Consider the following 19,633-nt stretch of genomic DNA (forward strand, 5'->3'; position numbering starts at 1 on the left):
TCTGAAAACCAACAAGGGACCAAAACCTGCATCAGGGCATTCGCTTCCCCTCGCCTGGCTGTTAAGGGTGTGATGGTGATGGCATGAGGAACTCTGAAATCAGCGATGATCACAAGCTGGAAACTTATCTGAAAAGGGTTTTTGCCACAGCCCTACAAGAAAGCAAAAAACCCTATGTTCACAACTTTTCTATATCAGGTTATTAAAATGAAAACACACAACACCCAGAGGGCATGAGCTCGCTCACTAAACAAAACAGAAACAGGGTTTTTTTTTTTTTAAAAAAAAAATGCTTATTTTACAGCAGATTGACAAATAAAAGCTTTATTCTACACGATCGGAGAAAAGCTAGTGCCAGACAGCAGATCCCTCGCCATCAAGCCCTTCTGGCTGGGGTGGCGGCCTCCCCCTGCAGGCAGACACCCGGCAGCCCTGGGCCCTCCCCAACACATCCTTCTGGGATAAAAGGCGCCAACGTTCCAACACGGAAAAACAGGCACCTTAATAACAACGCTGTGCACTTCTGTGTCATTTCATTTATTGCTCACTGGGCTGTGAAAACCAAGAGACGTCCAGGACATCCTTGACAGCAAGAGAACAAGTGCCTGTGGCCCACAAGGCACAGGTGCAGGGCAGCCCTGGGCAGAGCCCAGCGGGAGCTCGAGGACCTGCCTGGCAGCCGCCAGCGCACAGGACAGCACGTGCGGTCACCTCGGAGGAGAAAGAGCTCTGTCGTGGCTGGCCGCCCTGCGCCGTCAGACAGGGATGATTTTGCAGTCTTTCCTGCTGTCCAGAGCTGTTCCTTCCGAGGGGGCTGGATCTCGGGTCAGCAACGGGACTTCCCATTTCACTCGTTCCTTCCCACCTCGTCAGCACCCCAAGTTAGAGCTGACCGTTGGCAGCCCTTGCAAGAAATATCCATTTCTTTCCGCCTCTTTCTGCAGCCTATCGCTCTTCTTTTAAACGCCTTTAGGAAAACATCTCCCCAAGGTCAGCTGCTGCTAAGACATTTTGCCTAAGAGGATCATCATGCAAGCAAACTAATTCTTTTCCTAAGCTATGATTTGGCGGCTTGTGAAGAGAACTTGGCTTAACCTTGAAAATCTGTTCTTTGAATGATTAGAAAAAAATGGATGCATATTCTTCTCCATCCTCCGTGTTCAGAGAGCAATCCCTTTGGAAGGCAAAGGACTGAGATTTGTCCATTGTTTATCTCCCACTAATAGTGATTTGTTCTGGTGCAGGGCACGTTGTCCGAGTCATGTTCAAGTTCATGGGGAAAGAAAAAAGAATGTTTATTTCTGGACAGAGGAAGTTTACATTATCGTCATCAAGGATTTAATAGATTGTACTCTGAAGACATCTAGAATAAATTGGAAATGGAAATGTTCCCATCAAGTTTGAATAATGCTCCGACTGTTTGCTATAGGATTATAATGGAGAATATGTGCTAAATATGCTATCAGGAAAGCATAAAAAACCCATCCAAATGTCATAACTTACCACGAAATTCCAAATAAATAAATAAATAAATAAAAAGAAGAAGGAAAAGAAACCAAAAATTTCACTTTCCAAAAGTCAAGACCAGTTATGTTAGTCTGGGAATCCCGGTAAGAAGTGTTCATTGTCCCAGGAAGAATCCTCCTCCGGCGGCTGATAGCAGTTCTCCACGGCAGAGAATGCTGGCGTCCCCGTCTGTCTCTTGATTGGCGTTTCCACTATTTATTCTTCAGGCTGTAAGACAGAAGGCAACACAGGCTGAGCCTCCCTCGTGATTCCATACGATTACCCATTCCACCCCGTGTGTCTCTGTCTCCCACGCTCCCCTAGCCCACGCAGAACTCACACAGAGCTCTCCTGTTGAGAGCACAGAATGGCAAGACAGTACTTAGACCTCAAATTCACACAAACCTCATTCTCCATTTTTTGTTCAAAATTTTCTGTTCGATAAATAGGAAAAAAAGTTTCTTCCTTTATGTTCGATGAAACTGATGACTGCTGTAACAAATATTTTTAGTTTTGTTTTCCTTTATGGTAAGGAGATACTTCTGCTTGCTGCATGCCTACTATGAGGGTACACCAAAAGGTCAGGAAAATGTGAATTATGAAAGATTATAGATGGATTTAAAAAAATTTTGGCACCAAAATAATCTTTTTTTCTTTTGTTTGTTTTATTTCCAGAAACTTTTTGAGGTCCCTGCATATGGGTCAAGAATTGCACATTTATTTTACAATATAATTTATATCCCCACAAATACCTTTAATGTTTGTACCATTTTCCTACATTTTATCTATTTATTTTTTAAAAGATTTGTCTATTTATTTAAATGCAGTGTTATAGAGAGAAAAGGTCAGAGAGAGAGAGAGAGAGAGAGAGAGAGAGAGGGTGCACTTCCATCTGCTGTTTCACTCCCCCAAATAGATGCAACGGCTGGGTCAGACCAAAGCCAGGAACTCCATCCACATCTGCCACGTGGGTACAGGGGCCGGTGTTGTGGCACAGCAGGTAAAGCTGTCACCTGCAATACCAGCATCTCATATGGCACCTGTTCAAGTCCCTGCTGCTCCACTTCTGATCCAGCTCCCTGTTAATGCACCTGGGAAAGCAGTGGAAGATGGCCCAAGTAATTGGGCCCCTACACCCATGTGGGAGACCTTGGAAAATGCTCCTGGCTTCTGGCTCCAGCCTGGCCCAACCCTGAGTGTTGTGGCCCTTTTGAGAATGGAAGATCTCTCTCTCTCTCTCTTCCCCCAACCTCCCCATAACTGTGCTTTTCAAATAAATACATCTTTTAAAAGAAAAAAAATGTACTCTGGCTGAAATGCTAAAATGTGGCCAAAACAACATCTTCTAGTAGTTGACATCAGTGCTAAGCCATACTTTAGGCAGGAAGGCAGCCAAAGTATTGGAAGATGTAAGAATCCTATATATATATATATATATATATATATATATATATATATTTAAAAGATTTAAAAGATATATATATATATCTTTAAAAGATTTATTTTTTATTTATTTGAAAGAGTTATAGAGAGAGGTAGAGTGAGAGCGAGAGCGAGAGAGAGAGAGATCTTCTATTCCATTGGTTCACTCCCCAAATGACCGTAACAGCCATAGCTGAGCTGATCCAAAGCCAGGAGTCAAGAGCCTCTTCTGGGTCTCCCACACAGGTGCAGGGGCCCAAGGACTTGAACCATCTTCCACTGCTCTCCTAGGCCATAGCAGAGAGCTGGATTGGAAGTGGAGCAGCTGGGTCTCAAACCTGTGTCCATATGGGATACTGGCACTGCAGGCATCTTTATCCACTACACCACAGTGCCAGCCCCAAGATCTTCTGTCTTCTGGTTCATTCCCAAAATGGCCACAATGGCTAGGGCTGGCCAGGCTGAAGTCAGAAGCCAGGAGCTTCTTCCAGGTCTCCCAATGTGGGTGTAGGGGCCCAAGCACTGGGCCACCCTCTGCTGTCTTCCCAGGTGCATTTAACGGGGAGCTGGATCGGAAGTGGAGCAGCAGAGACTCAAACAAGCACCTATTTGGGATGCCGGTTTCACAGGCAGAGGCTTAATCCACCACGCCACAGCACCACCCCCCCCTTTCTTATATTTTCCCATCGTCATCACTAAGATCTGAATGTCTGGATGACACCCTGGTCAGAGAAAATTCAAATGCCGTTGGGGCCGGTGCAGTGGCTCACTTGGTTAATCCTCCACCTGCGGCACCAGCATCCCATATGGGCACCAGGTTCTAGTCCCAGCTGCTCCCCTTCCAGTCCAGCTCTCTGCTGTGGCCCAGGAGGGCAGTGGAGGATGGCCCAAGTGCTTGGCCCCTTGCACCTGTGTGGGAAACCAGGAGGAAACACCTGGCTCCTGGCTTTGGATCGGTGTAGCTCCTGCCATAGTGGCCATTTGGGGGGTGAACCAACGGAAAGAAGACCTTTCTCTCTGTCTCTCTCTCTCACTGCCTAACTCTACCTGTCAAATAAAAAAAAGAAAAGAAAATTCAAATGCCATGAAGGAAAACTCTATCCCTCACCTAAAAACACACAGTATGTTTTGAATGGTTGAAAAGTACTGAAATGGAGCAGACGGGTCTTGAACCGGTGCCCATATGGGATGCTGGCACTGCAGGCGGCAGCTTTACCCACTAAGCCACCGCGCTGGCCACAGGAGCTGTTCTAAGGAGAAAAATCCTGTTGAACATCTCATGTGCTGCTGCAGGAGTCACTGAGGAAGGAAGCCCTGCGAGTTGTCGTCTTCACGAGTTAATGGGACATAAAGGCTGGATGTTCTCACGGAGCAACCAAGTCCAGTTTCATTTCCATAAACCGCAAAGCTGAACGCTTCGCAAACTAACTTGAGTCTGAAGTAGAGCACTGCACGTCGCAGGAAGCAGACCGAGCATGTCCGCTGCTCAGCGGTCTTTAGTCCTGATTAGATCATTAGAGGAAACTGGATGAGAGGGTTTTGGGTTTCTTTTTAAACTTATAGTAAAAGTGGCATATTAAGAACTTAATCACATAATGAGGAAAATATCACCCTCTTACTATTCTTGTAGTCAGCATAATTGTTCAGATCCCTTCAGAACACACAGGAGCAGTGACAAATTAAAATGCCTTTCAATGCCCTATAGCTTTTACAATGATTCATCCGTTACTGTTATTATGGCTACAAAGGGCCCTTCCTACTTCAGTCAGCAGCCCACCCGATACAAAAGAACATGGCACACTTACAGCTATTAATAAGTACGCAGCCATTCAGTCCAAGAGGAATCTTTCATCTCTGAGATAAGCTGTATTATTCATGCATTTTCAGACATTGCTTTAAATAGAAAATTGAAGGAAGGCAAGAGGAATTTATGAACGAGCTTCCGTTTGTGGTGAGGGGCAGCCTTTGTTCTCCAAGGGTCTGGCAGTTGATTCCAATTGGCAGAGATGATTCGGTAGCATCTTAGTCACTGTCATTCAGCTCACCACAAACATAAGGCCAGGGCGGCTACCAGTTCACTTGTGCTATTTTTCTACAAAAATAAAGAGTCACACCTGCAGAACCCATTGACTGAAGATGGCAGCTACTCTTTCCACTACTGTCCCTTTCTCCCTCGCCAACCCAGAAGGTCCTTCAGGCGAGGGAGGCTCTGCTCTGGCTAAGAGACAGAGGTCTTGATGGAGACTGGAAAGGACCCTGGAAAAGCCTCGCCATTGAACGTGACTAGAAATGAGCAGGATCTCCCGAAGACATCTCCAAGGTTGGAGGGAGGGATGCAAAAGGTGTTTTGACCAAACAGATTTGAAGATAGTGGCTGGAGAAAATCAGATGACTCATTTGTCCCATGTCTGCAACTGTGTGATGAACCAATTAAAAAACAAAGCAGGGGCCAGCGCTGTGCAGTAGTAAGTTGAGCTGTGCCAGTATCTCATGTGGGTGCTGGTTCAAGTCCTGGCTGCTTATCTTGCAATTGAGCTCACTGCTAACGGCCTGGGAAAGCAGTGGAAGATGGTCCAAGTGCTTGAGCCCTGCACCCATGTGGAAGACCCGGAAGAAACTCCTGGCCCTTGGCTTCAGATGGGCCCAACTCCAGCCCTTGAGAACATTTAGGGGAATGAACCAGAGGATGGAAGACCTTTCTCTCTGTCTCTCCCTCTTTCTGTCTGTGACTCTGCCTCACAAACAAATAAATTTTAAAAAAATCTAAAACAGGAAAAAAAAAAACCAGAACAGAGCAACTTCAGCCATTATAAAGCATATTTTCTGGTAGCTAAAGAGCAAGTTCAAAGTGATAAAAATGTAATCACGGGCCACGGCTTCTATGGAATAAATGATAGGAGCAGAACTTGTCAGGTTCTAAGCATTTCCCACTAATATTTTGCTAAACAGTCTTGACTCTGAACTCATTTAACCCACTGCCTTGGAAGGGAACGACCCCCAAGGACTTAACACCTCTGTTCAATTTATTAAGATAGTGCAATGATCAAACAAATGAAATTATATTTCCAAAGCCGAACATCTCCCAATTTCTCTTCTTTCTTTATCTGTGCTCATGAACTTGACAAATAAGTATTGACGACGGAAACGCAGGCTTTTGCCTGGTGCTTTCTTTTTTCTCCTGCAGTCCATAGACAATCAATCACAAATCTTATTGGCTTCCTATTTCACGCTTAAATGGGCCATTTCCTCTGTATGCCCTGCTCTGTGGCCTAATCCAGGCCTTTAACGTAGCGGTAGTAGTCTCTCTGGCATCAGCTGCTTCATCCCACTGGTTCCCCAGGGGTTCCCAGCACCAGTGAGAAAAAATGGAGGGGCTAGTGCTGTGGCACAGTGAGTGAAGCCATTGCATGCAGTGCCCGCATCCCATATGGGCACCAGTTCGAGTCCTGGCTGCTCCACTTCCTATCCAGCTCCCTGTTGTGGCCTGGGAAAGCAGTAGAAGATGGCCCAAGTGCTTGGGCCCCTGCACCCACGTGGGAGACCCGGAAGAAGCTCCTGACTCCTGGCTTCGGATCGGCACAGCTCCGGCCATTGTGGCCAACTGGGGAGTGAACCAGCGGATGGAAGATCTCTATCTGCCTCTCCTTCTCTCTGTGTAACTCTGGCTTTCAAATAAGGAAATAGATATTTTTAAAGAAATGGAAATATTCTCAACTGAACACAAAGGCCACTGGGGATGTGCCCACTGCCCCCTCGTCCAGTCCCAGTTTTGTCAGTTACTCCTCGTGGTCACCCTGAGTCCCCTTGATTGATTGTGGCTCCTGAACCTGCCCCGTTCTCCGGGGCTGCCTTGCAGGACACAGGCTGCCCCTTCTGCCTGGAAACTCTTCTCCCCACTCCTCTCACTTGCCCAACTTCTCTGGGTCTCTTGCTGAAGGTATGCTTCCTCCAGTGATGCCCCGCCCTGCAGTCACCCCAACGCCCTACAACATACAGGGATTATGGTGAGCGGCCACTCGGGCGTAGAAGACAGAACACCCCAAGGAAATGCATGAGCTGCAGGAAGCAATGGGCCAACTGCCATGCAAGACAAAGGGAGCAGTGGGCTTTTCTTCTGAGGATGAACATCAGGGGAATGAGGGTGTTGCAGGAAGAAAGCGGAGGAGAGACAGAGAGAGAGTGGCCAGGGAGATGGTTTTGTGCCATTAGAACATCGCTGAACAGCACCCAGACACCCAGCACACTAGTCTAGGCATGTAAGTCACCCACAAAGAACTGCAGCGGCATTGCTAGGAGGAGACCAAGAGGATTTATTCAAATGTACAGCAAGAGCAAGATGCTTAGACCGTGGGAGTTAAAAGCGAAGGTTGCAGGCTGGCGCCACGGCTCACTAGGCTAATCCTCCGCCTGCGGCGCCAGCACCCTGGGTTCTAGTCCCAGTTGGGGCACCAGATTCTATCCTGGTTGCTCCTCTTCCAGTCCAGCTCTCTGCTGTGGCCTGGGAGTGCAGTGAAAGATGGCCCAAGTGCTTGGGCCCTGCACCCCATGGGAGACCAGGAGGAAGCTCCTGGCTTCGGATCGGCGCAGCGTGCCGGCTGTAACAGCCATTTGGGGGGGGGGGGTGAACCAATGGAAGGAAGACCTTTCTCTCTGTTTCTCTCTCTCACTGTCTAACTCTGCCTGTCAAAAATAAAAAAATTAATTAGTTAAAAAAAAGCGAAGTTTGCGTGTTGGATTCTAAGGGGTTACAGGCTCTGTTGGGTGGTCCTCAGTTGATTCAGGATGAATGAGAGTGGGATGGGGTTCCGCTGACGTCTCTGGCATCTGATAAACACAAGGCAAGCTCATCTGAAGCCTTAGGAGGACAAATCTCATATATTTGTAACCCACGAAATGAAGAAGCCATTTATGAAGGTTCAGGCTAACTCAGCTCTTGTAAACATTCAAGACGATGTAAACATACAAAGTATAGAATATTTAAAACGAATATAGCTTTATTGCTTCCTGATACGCACAGACTCACAAAATTGACAAAAACGATTTGTAATTAACTTACCCAAACACCAAAGAAAACCGGCCTCCTCTGCTTATACAGAATTTGCATTGTTTATATGCAAATGAATAATCCTGATGTGCTTATGAACAGTGTATTCCCTTAAGAAGCCAAATATCCTCTTTATAATCTTGTTTACACTATTCATTTGCTTTGCAAAACATTTTTCATAAAGCCTCAAAATAATGAAACATTAGAGCCAGAGGGGACCCCAGGGACCACCCAGGAAAGTCCAACGCCATCTTTGTAAGGATGAAAAGAACTTGATGGAGCCCCTCAGACATGTGGGAGTTACCAGTGTTCTCACCACTCTGCATGCCTGCGCCTTCCCGCCCTGAGCCCCTTTATTTGGGTGGCTCCATTCCTCCTTCTTTTGGGGTAGCCATAGCTGAGGTCAATGCAAAGAGAGCAAGGGTGCTGCCAAGTGCTAGGCTTTAGGGCATCCTGGGAACTCTTTAGCTGCCTAGTGAGAGAGTCCAGTGTCTCCTTTCCCATTCACGTGTAGACCAGGAGCCTGGAGACTCCCTGTGTGTGGAGCCCAGCACCTGCACTCTCTCCCCCGGCCCTTCCTGACTGCCATCTTCCCCACCGTCTTTGCCAGTGCCTGTCCTGAGTGCCGCCTCTGTGGTTTTAGTAACCAGGTCACATCACAGCCGCATCTTTACTCTCTGCGTCCCCGCCCCAGCAGCCTGTGTCTAAGTCTCCATCTCCACATTTTAAAAGCTCAGTACAAGGGCTGACACAGAATCAATGCATAACCCCCCTTAAATAAACACATGAGGAAAATTAGAAAAGAAATCAATTGTCACATTAGGAGGAAGCCTACATGGCCAGATCCCCCAGTTCTCATTTAGGGTCTTATCCCAGGCAAATCCATTCCCATTCTGCATTTTGAGATAAGAATAGCAATCAAAAATTCAAAGCATCGCTATCTCTATTCTTATGCGGGGGAAAAAAACCCACAACCTGTGCACGGATGCCAAAAAGATTTTGTACCCAAAGTTATCTTGTAGTTCCTTGTCTCCATGAACTTTTTTGAAGTGTGTTTGTATTTAGGCTCAGTTTATCCATCTATAAAACAAAGACATCAGTAACGTTCTCCTCACAGGGTGTCAGGAAGATTAAATTGTGATCATGGAGGAACAATGTAAAATAATAAGGGTTCAATGAAGTAATGAGAACATGCCCAGAAACTGCTGAAAAGTTAGGGACGCTTGCTTCCTCACCCTGACTCTTAATCTCTTAGAAGGAAACTCGCTGATAGGGCTGCTGCATCCTGGGGTCCTGGGCTCCAGATCCAACACCCTTGGGACTTCTTTTGCTCTTCATGGTGGACCCTGCTGGTTTATGCTAATGAGGTGACTCTAGGGCATCGCTGGGTGGTTATAGGGTGGAAGCCAGCCCTGCTGGAAAAGCCTAACCATGTAAATAGAGGATTGTGATCTAACTTTTTTTCTTTAAAGACAGAGTTACAGAGAGAGGTGGAGACCCCCCAGATGGCCACAACGGCCGGAGCTGCACCAATCTGAAGCCAGGAGCTTCTTCTGGGTCTCCCCACGTGGGTGCAGGGGCCCAAGGACTTGGGCCATCTTCTACTGCTTTCCCAGGCCATAGCAGAGAGCTGGATCGGAAGTGGAGCAGTTGGGACTAGAACCGGCGCCCATATGAGATGCTGGTGCTTCAGGCTAGGGCGTTAACTTGCTGTACCACAGCACTGGCCCCAAGATCTAACATTTTTAATGCAGACTTTAGGAAGGATGGTGGGCTTACAGGTTGAGTCACACAGCCAATGACTCAATCAATGATACCTAAAGAGATGAGCCCACCAGACCTGCTGATGATGTCTTTATCTCAGGCTCCCAGCCTCCAGAGCTAGGAGATCAATGGCTTTTCACCAATAAAGCCACTCAGTGTGTGGTTCCTTATGACGGCAGCCTTACCAATTAAGACAGGCAGGAAGAGGGAGGGGGAGTGTGACAACACGGCACCAAGGAGGCAGAACCCAAGGAACGGGTTGCTCGGACACAGGCAGTCCTGAGAGACTCTGCCCTGTCCTCACTGAGGCCTGGGGGGAAGTCTCTGTGTCTATCCCCATTCAGGGGCCATCTCCCAGTGGGCTGTTCTGACCACAGAACAAGTGACAGGGCCAAGGAATGAGTCACCCAGATGGGCCGGCCCCTTCCTCACCCTCTCCTTCACACACCTCATACAGGTAAGTGGGACAGGCTAGCTGGAGGAGAACCAAGCAAAACAAGCATATCACACAGAGTAAAAAGAAAAGTCAAGTCAGGGAACATCCACATAGATCTCACCTCCAAGACAGATCTGTTCCTGGGGAACAAGGGGAGAAAATTTGATTCCCTATAGTGAAAAAGAATTTATAGCACGAGATGACCTATTTAAAGAAACCACTGGGTGAATTACTTTAGCAAGAAAAAAAAAAAGACCTCTTGCCTCAGCACGGGCTTTATGGAAACACACACTTGAGCTGAACTCTTAACCTGTGCCAGGTGTGCAGAGTGTGTGTGTGCTCCCTGCAGACGCACAAGTGAGCTGGGCTCTCCGAGTGAGCCAGGAGGTGTGGGACCATGCGTTCTCTAACTCTATAAACCTTCACTCTCAATCAGTAGAGAAAAAGAAACTGACTGTAGGAAATTCTGGGATGGAAAACAGACTCTGATTAAAATCCAGGCTGACTGCTCTCATTCAAGGGCTGACGAGTCCTGGGGAGGAAAAAAATCCTCTTTCTCTGTTGACTTTGTTAGTGCTCAAGAATAAAGGCTGAAGAATCGCATGACATTCCAGTAGTCCTTGGAGACGGCATGATTGTCTGTCTCTAGCCCGTGACCTTTCTTCTCTGGTGGCTGACACAGGAAGGGAGAGAAGAGGAGCTCTCCTGGCTCCGTGTGAGCTGTAAATGCTGGGAAGTTGATCTGCTCCTGATCAATTGCTACAGAAACGCAGGTTCTGTGCAGTACCTAGAGCTGCTCCACCCTGCTTCTTCCAGATCCTCTGAATATAAACTCATACACCCTGCCTACAGCAGCTGAAACAAGTAGAGGACAATTTCTTAAAGACTTATTTATTTATTGAAAAGCATAGAAACACAGAGGGAGAGAGAGAGAGAGAGAGAGAGAGAGAGAGAGAGAGAGAGAGAGACACAGAGAGAGAGACAGGAGCTTCATCCTGGTCTCCCACATAGGCGCAGGGCTAAAGCACTTGGGGCATCTTCTGCTGCTTTTCCAGGCCATTAGCAGGGAGCTGGATCAGAACTGGAGCAGCCAGGACTAGAACTGGCACCCCCAGGAGATGTCAGCACTACAGATGGAGTTCTAACCTTCAATGCCATAGTGCCAGCCCCAAGAGTGAATTTTTAAAAACACCTAGCGTGCACACACACACACACACACACATACCCCTAATATGGGAATGCAGTCATGATCAAGAACAGCATTCCTCAAGACGCATCATTTGCAATATTTTGATTAACGTTCCCTTTTGGGAAGGCAGAGCATCCTGAGGTTACAAACAGCAAACTCCAGTTGGACGTGTGTGTGTGGAGTCTGTCTGGCCATGAGTTCCATGCAGCCTGGGGACCCCTGAAGCTTGGGGCCACAGCATGCTGGCTCGGAAACCCCACTTCTCATGGCAGGTGCTGCTCACAGTCTGACTGCCTGACCGAAAAATTCAGCACCTGGACAGCAGCCACTCACTACCAGGAGGCCTCTGGCTAATGACATCACAGGGTTTAGGCAGCTCCTAGAAAACAAAGGAGGCCGCGGCTCACTAGGCTAATCCTCCGCCTAGCGGCGCCGGCACACCGGGTTCTAGTCCCGGTTGGGGCGCCGGATTCTGTCCCAGTTGCCCCTCTTCCAGGCCAGCTCTCTGCTGTGGCCAGGGAGTGCAGTGGAGGATGGCCCAGGTGCTTGGGCCCTGCACCCCATGGGAGACCAGGAAAAGCACCTGGCTCCTGGCTCCTGCCATTGGATCAGTGCGGTGCGCCGGCCACAGTGCGCAGGCCGCGGCGGCCATTGGAGGGTGAACCAACGGCAAAGGAAGACCTTTCTCTCTGTCTCTCTCTCTCACTGTCCACTCTGCCTGTTAAAAAATAAAAATAAAAAAAAGAAAAAAAAAAGAAAACAAAGGAGGCCGGCGCCACAGCTCAATAGGCTAATCCTCCTCCTGTGGCGCCGGCACACCAGGTTCTAGTCCCGGTTGCTCCTCTTCCAGGCCAGCTCTCTGCTGTGGCCCGGGAAGGCAGTGGAGGATGGCCCAAGTGCTTGGGCCCTGCACCCCATGGGAGACCAGGAGGAGGAGGAGGAAGAAGAAGAGGAGGAGGAGGAGGAGGAAGAAGGCGGCCAGCATTGTGGCACAGAGTTAAGCTACCGCCTATGATGTCAGCATCCTACATTGGAGCACCAGTGTGACTCCTGGCTGCTCTGCTTCCAATCCAGCTCCCTGCTAATGCACCTGGGAAGGCAACAGAAGATGGCCCAAGTGCTTGGGCCCCTGTCGCCTACATGAGGGACAAGGATCAAATTCCAGGCTCTTGGCTTGGGTCTGGGTCAGCCCAGTTGTTGCAACCATTTGGGGAATGAACTAGCTGATGGTCCCCCAAAGCAGAGAGAGAGACAAAGATAGGGATGGGGCTGGCAGGGTGCCTTATCCACTGGGTGGAGAAGTTAATTTGGACTCCCATGATCTTGCAGTCCCCACATTAACCTATGGCTTGGTTTCGTTTTTATTGACTTCTGGCAGGTACACAAAGGCCATAAAAGGTACAAAGGCCCTGGAGAGGCAAGCTTACTAATACATCCCTTTATCATGTCTGTGAGCTCTGCTGGGGTGATTAAGGGAGAAAGAATAGTCACACCCAGGTGTGCTTCTGAAGACTTAAAAAGCCACACTGTCCAGAACTTAAGTACTTTTCCCCAAAACTAGCGTCTCATCACACAGTCCTCAGTTTAGGGACTTGCTCCCATCTGGCCCCAGCCAGGGACCTGGGAATCCAAAGCTCCTCGCCCAGTGGGTAGGCACTTGCAGTAATTTCTTCTTTTCAAAGGCTTTTCGGCATCTCTGCATTTCCTTGGGGGCTGCTGCAGCTCAGAACACAACTATTCTAATTCCCCTCCTGGCTTCCCAGCACCCCCTCAACTCAAGCCAGTGATTGATTTGGAGGAAGCACCAAAAAATGGATTATTTTACTTATTTTCATAAGTAATGAATGCTTCCATTTCTCCTCCATGCCTCAATTCCTTGGAGTTTACGTGGGAGGGATATTCCATCATGGCAATTCATATCATGAAAAGGCAATGCATGGATTTCAAAACCGCCAATACACATCTCTCTCTATTCCATTTTGCCTTGAGCTGTTTGAAGGACCCTGGTCTGGGAAGCTGTTATCTGGCTACTGAAACTTCTGTGGCATTATTCCTCAGTGCCCCTTTCAGTCCCCCAGCAAAATGAACCTGTCCTCCTGCCGTGGGGAGCTTAGAATTTTCCTAAAAGGCACCGAGCTGCTTTAAGGGCACCCTTTGTTAACCTGCCTCTCTGGCTGGAATGTTGGCTCTCTGCAGCTGTGGCAGCCCCGGGAACGCCACACACCTCTGCACCTGCAGGCAACAGGGGACCGACTGTTCCTCCTCCAGCCCTCTGCATTCTCCCTCCCGGGTGTCTCCCACAGTGAACTCCAGTATGGTCAGTCCTCTCCTGGAATCTACTTCTCCAAGGACGCAGCTGCAGACTAACACGAGACCATCTCTGACAGCCTGTGTGCTAGGCGACAGGTTACCTCCAGAAGGTACCTAATAACCCCTGAAACTGTTGGAACAGCACTGAATTACATGAGCAGAAATGAGAGATACGTGACAGCACTGCTCAGAGCACAAATGCGAATTTTCACATCTCCACTGTATCTCGCAGGAAGCACCATTATTTCTTCCTTTGCCTTAAAGGGCATTGTTCATAATGGTGACAGCACCTTACACATTTCTGTATCTACAGAACCAAACACACTGATCTTATGACCAGTAACAGTTTAACGACAACCAGGAAAGTGCTTAGCACATATTCAATAATAAATTTGCTTCAAAATGTATAAATAAATCAATATACTTTAAAAATGTATAATTAATCATTAAATGTATGTAAAAGAATGAATAAATGGTTGCTGGATGAATGTTTACTGAGTGAATGAATGAGAAGGATATATAAAGGCAAAAGGGAGAAAGAGAAAATATTCTCTTTCCTTGGAAGAATAATAGAAAATGAGTGAATTCTAACTAGTAAGGACAAATTGTGAGACAGAGACCAAACTGAACTATTGATGTTTCGATTGAAAGTATCATTATAAATAAAGTGTTGGAAGTTTTGCGATTTTGTTACATTTGACTATTGTAGTGGTTACATGATTATTAGTGTTTTTTATGAATACTTTTATTTTTGAGAGGAGTGAGAGAGAGACCTCCTATTTGCTAGTTCACCCTCCCCCCGGCCCACGCCCATAACAGCCGGGGCTGGGCAGGGGTGAGCTGGGAGCTGGAACTCAATCCATGTGTATCATATGAGTGATGAGGGTCCAGTTTTTGGGCCAACACTGCTGCCTCCCAGAGTCTGCATCGGCTGGAAACTGGACTCAGGGGCAGAACGTGGGCTTAGATAACCCAGGTCCTCTGATAGGAGACAGAGGCATCCTAACAGCAAGGCCAAACACCCAACCCTGGTAATCAACGTCTATGCAACATCCGACGCCGGGGGGTCTTGCAGATGTGCCAGAGAGGTGACAGCCTATGGCGGGGAACACGCAACCCTGTCTCTGAGTGGGACAGACGCAAATTTGCAGAAGAAACTTTCACCAAAAATCACCACCTCCACTTTGGATGTAACCACAGAACCGTGTTGTCAGGAGCCAGGCTCACAGCTTACCCTCGGCTGGTCTTTTAATTTGGGGAGCTGCGTATTTTAAGAAATGTGATGTAATCTACCATGCATGTGCGTTTGCGATTCCTCAGCTTCAGAAACGAAAGCTGTGGAATGAAGAAGCTCAAACACTTGGATTCCAGTCCCAGTTTCTCTCTCTGCTTGCTCTGTGACTTTGAACAAAGAATGTAACCTTGTGCAGCACTAATTTCCTGTAAAAGAGGAAGAATAATGAAATTTCCCATACAGCATTTGTGAGCGCTTAATGAGGTCATAAACGCACGTGCCACAGGAACGGAGCCTGGCGCACAACAGTAGCCCAGCGAATGCCAGCACCTAAGCCACCTTCAATGCCTGAGACGAATTCAAAACTGACATCTATTTGGAAAGCTTGCTCACAATAGCCCCCTCCTACTGCTTTGCTGAGCCCACTTACTGTCTGGGTGCATCCCAAACTCCAGTTCTGAGTGCAGCTCTTCTTTGGTAGGATTTGCACAATTTCCCCAACACCCTGCTCACTCTGGGTCATTGTGTCCCTGCACCAAGCTGCTCCTGCAGTTTTTAGAGATCTGAGTGCATTGTCCAGCCCGGGAGCCCAGCCGCTCCATGACAGGGCTTTCAGTGCCTGCCAGGGGCTCCATCCTTTTCCCACCTGGTTCCTTTCCCCCATCGTCACCCCCACTATCCAAATCCTCACATCCTCTCCCTCTTCCTCGTCCTCAAACCTGCTTCCTGGGGAGCAGCTTTTAAATCATGCACAGGTCCTTCAGTGAGTTCACATACTGAACTCCCATACCTGCCAGGGACCGTGGAGTCCTGGCAGCCAAGTTACGTTTTCAGAGGAGACAGGATCACAACATATAAACACCCGTGAACCGAACTCTGTCGGCAGAACTTGAACCAGCTGGAGGAACTGGCCCGGCAGACCGGAAGTAAGTCTCCCTGTGAAAGAGGCATTCCAAGCACTGGAAGTCACACCTGCAGCCCAGGTCCCAGAGGCCCTGGAGATCACCGTTGGACAAGGACATCAGGGCGGATTTAGAAAGAAGCCACACATTCTTTGACACTTCTCCCTCGTCTCCACTCCACTCCTCTTGGCCGTGGCAAGGCTCAATTTGCTTCTAACAAATACAAAAATGTAGAGTTAGCCAGGTCATGCGCTTGCTCTCTTGTCTGTCTCTCCAGAATAAGCTGAGCTGTGCCCTTGCAGGAAGAAAGAGCTGCCCGAAGGGGACCAGGGAACACCTGGGGAGCAGAGTCTACGCCCCCTGAAAGTGTTTCGACGATGCGGTGCCAGCCACGTCCTGACATTGTTCCTGGTTCACAGAGGGTGTGAAATAATGTTTGCTGAGTCAGAGGTGGGGTTTGGGGCAGTATTTTTTACACAGCATAGCCAAAAAGGAGAGAACCTGGGCGATGGCACTGTGGTGCAGTGGGTTACACAGCGGCTTGCTCTGCTTCCAATCCACCTCCATGCCAATGTGTGTGGGAGGCAGCAGGGGGTGGCTCAAGTGCTCGGGCCCCTGTCACCCACATGAGAGACCCAGATGGAGTTCCTGGCTCCAGGCTTTGGTTTGGCTTAAACCTGGCTGTTACAGCCATTTGGAGAGCGAACCGGCAATGAAAGACCTCTCTCTGTCTCTGTCTATCCTCTTCCTCTCTCCACTCCCCTCCCCTGCAAATAAATAAATGACTTAAAAAAAAAAAAACAGAGAAGTCTTTGACATTCTAACATTTTGGAGTTTGTCAGAAGTACAAGGTGTATATTATGTTTTAAGTTAGCGGCTAAGTTTCTTGTGCCACCAGATCTGGCCCTAAACTTGCTTTAAAAAGACCAAGACTCAGGTTTGAATCACCCCAGGACAGAAAATCTGCCTGGGCCACAGGTACTTGTGAGGCCCACGGGCCACGATAATAACACTGCAGTCACACCACATCGCTTGCTTGTCCCTCGAAGCCTCCCCGATTTCATTGGAGAAGCACATTTCCGTTCTGCCTTCAGAGCCGGTATTAAGTGAACTGCTGAAGATGTCCTAGATAACAAGTGATACAGACAGTGTGAGAATGCAGAACCCCTGAACTGCAGCCCAACACAATTTCCTCTGTATTATTCTCTCTACATGACTCCCTTCCAAGGCCACGGCATGGTTAGTCATTAGTGAGGAGGAAAGAAACAAACGTTGATTGCTCAGTCTATGCCAGGCAGCATACCAGATATTCTCTGTAATGTTCTGCATTTCATCATGATAGCCAACAACCGGGTTCTGGGGACCTCCATTGTCAGAGGAGGACTCTTAAGGGCAGAAGAAATTTATAAGAGCTTTTCAGGGTGCTTTAGCCACTTAGGGTGCACAGGTTAATGGTAGCAGGTGTGTAAAAAATCACCATGACTCAACCTTAGAACTTCTGCCCCTTTTACGTTTTTGTGGTTCTAACCTGATATAGGATTAACCCTGAGTGCTTTACGTCACTCACCTACAGGCTTTTGTGCTGGGTAAAAAGTAAGGGCAGAGCAGGCCACACGATCCCTTCAATCTAACTCTACCATCAAGAATACCAGCAGGGGGCAGCGCTATGGATTAGCAGATAAAGCTTCCACCTGCTACACAGCATCCCATACTGATGCCAGTTCAAGTCCCAGTTGCTCCACTTCCAATCCAGCTCTCTGCTATGGCCTGGGAAAGCAGCAGAAGATGGCCCAAGTCCTTGGGCCCCTGCACCCACGTGGGAAGACACCAATGAAGCTCCTGGCTTCAACCTGGCCCTGACATGGCCATTGCAGCCATTTGAGGAATGAACCAGTGGATGGAAGATCTCTCTCTCTCTCTCTCTGTCTCTCATTCTCTCTCTGTAACTCTGACTTTCAAATAAACAAATAAATCTTTAAAAAACAAAAGTTTACCAGCAGCTTCTGCGATCATGACAAAGCCATCACTACCTTTTGAAACCAAAGCACCTTTCTGTCTCTCTCTCACTGTCTGTAACTCTACCTGTCAAATAAATAAATAAATAAATAAAATATTTTTTTTTTAAAAAGGGGGGGAGGGAGGGGCCAGTGCCATGGCGCACTAGATTGATCCTCCACCTGCGGCGCCGGCATCCCATATGGGTGCCCGTTCTAGTCCTGATCCAGCTCTCTGCTGTGGCCCGGGAAGGCAGTGGAGGATGGCCCAAGTGCTTGGGCCCTGCACCCGTGTGGGAGACTAGGAGGAAGCACCTGGCTCCTGGCTTCGGACTGGTGCAGCTCCAGCCATTACAGCCATTTGGGGAGTGAACCAGCAGATGGAGACCTTCCTTTCTGTCTCTCTCTCTCACTGTAACTCTACCTGTCAAATAAAAAAAAAAAAAAAAGAAAAAAGAAATGGAAGCAACATTAACTCAGCAAAGCAATCAAGGTGCTGCGAGGCTGGGAGTGCATCAGTGAAATCAGCAGACGTCAACTTCTGCTCTCACATAGTTTACCTGGAGGCCTGCACAGATGGAAATCGGGGGAAAATCTCTGGGGGCAATGTCACCCTGCCTCACGCGACCTCCTCACTGTCCTGGTTGGGTCATCTGTGGTCCCGGCCAGCGACTGCCTCGATCTTTCCTCAGCTGCTGCTCCAACACTTCCTCATCAGAATCCAGATCTTCCCCACGGCTTCAGGGTCAACCACCACCACAACAAACAGCAGCTTCGCTGTGCAAAGCTGGCTTAGGCTGAGTGCTATCTGCAGACCTATGCAGCTGCTGCTACGCACATCTGGCAGGTGAAGAGACCGCACCGGGAGAGGCTAAGCCACTTCCCCAAGGCCACACTGCAGCGGAGCTGCAGAGGGCAGCGGGGCAGCCGGGCTGTTCCCCCAAGTGGCGCTGTCTCTTCTCCCACCACCGCTGCTTCATTCAGCGATCCTTCCCCCACAGCGGCCAGGCTGATGCTCTGCTGCACCTGTGCTGATCCGAAGCCAAGAGCCAGGAGCTTCTTCCAGGTCTCCCACATGGGTGCAGGGGCCCAAGCACTTGGGCCATCTTCCACTGCTTTCCCAGGCCACAGCAGAGAGCTGGATGGGAAGTGGAGCTGCCGGGACTCAAACCGGTGTCCATGTGGGATGCCGGCACTGCAGGCGATGGCTTTACCCACTATGCCACAGTGCCAGCCCCCAGACTCCACTTCTGACTCCAGCCTCCTGTTCTTGCAGATCCTGTGAGGCAGTAGGTGCTGGGTTCCTGTTATCCATGTGCTAGACTCGCTTTGAGTTCCTCATTGCTGGCTTTGCGTTTATTTATGGAGTGAATCAGAAGAGATCGATCCTTCTCTTTCTCCCCTCACCTCCCTCAAATAAATAAATAATTAAAAACCTATAGCTTCCAGCCACATGAGGATTCTCGTCCCTGTACTTCCATCCTTGATTGGTTCTGTGTCTTCCAAGCATCTGCTTTCTCTTCTTTACTGGAATATGTCTGAATGATCCACAGACATCTCACACTTTAGAGGAATAAAAGTGAACTCACAACTTTCCCCCTTCTTCCACCCTGGATGTCCGTCCTCTGCTCAAGGAATGCCAGCGCCATCCACCTGACTGCTGAACTCCTGTTCACTCGTCCCTTTCTCCAACTCACAGTGTTGGGAGTGTCCCGGCCACTCCCCTGCGCCTCACTCTGTCCAGCCCCACACCTGCCCCCTGGGTTCAGGAGGGCATCACCTCCTGGCTGCATGGCTTGAACAATCTCTAAAACGCTACGCTTCTCTCATCT

General features: G+C 48.6%; 1 protein-coding gene across 2 annotated transcripts in view; it reads right to left on the reverse strand.

Moving 5' to 3' along the window:
- Positions 1-308: 308 nt before the first annotated feature.
- ZMAT4 (zinc finger matrin-type 4) overlaps positions 309-19,633 on the reverse strand; it is a 367,608-nt gene continuing 348,283 nt past the window's right edge. For both annotated transcript variants that reach the window (XM_051832388.2, XM_051832389.2), the window contains exon 7: positions 309-1,734. In XM_051832388.2, coding sequence (XP_051688348.1) covers positions 1,719-1,734 — 16 coding nt within the window. In that variant the 3' untranslated portion in view covers positions 309-1,718. The remainder of the gene's footprint in view (positions 1,735-19,633) is intronic.

The sequence above is a fragment of the Oryctolagus cuniculus genome, chromosome 2, assembly GCF_964237555.1.
Source record: "Oryctolagus cuniculus chromosome 2, mOryCun1.1, whole genome shotgun sequence".
NCBI lineage: Eukaryota > Metazoa > Chordata > Mammalia > Lagomorpha > Leporidae > Oryctolagus > Oryctolagus cuniculus.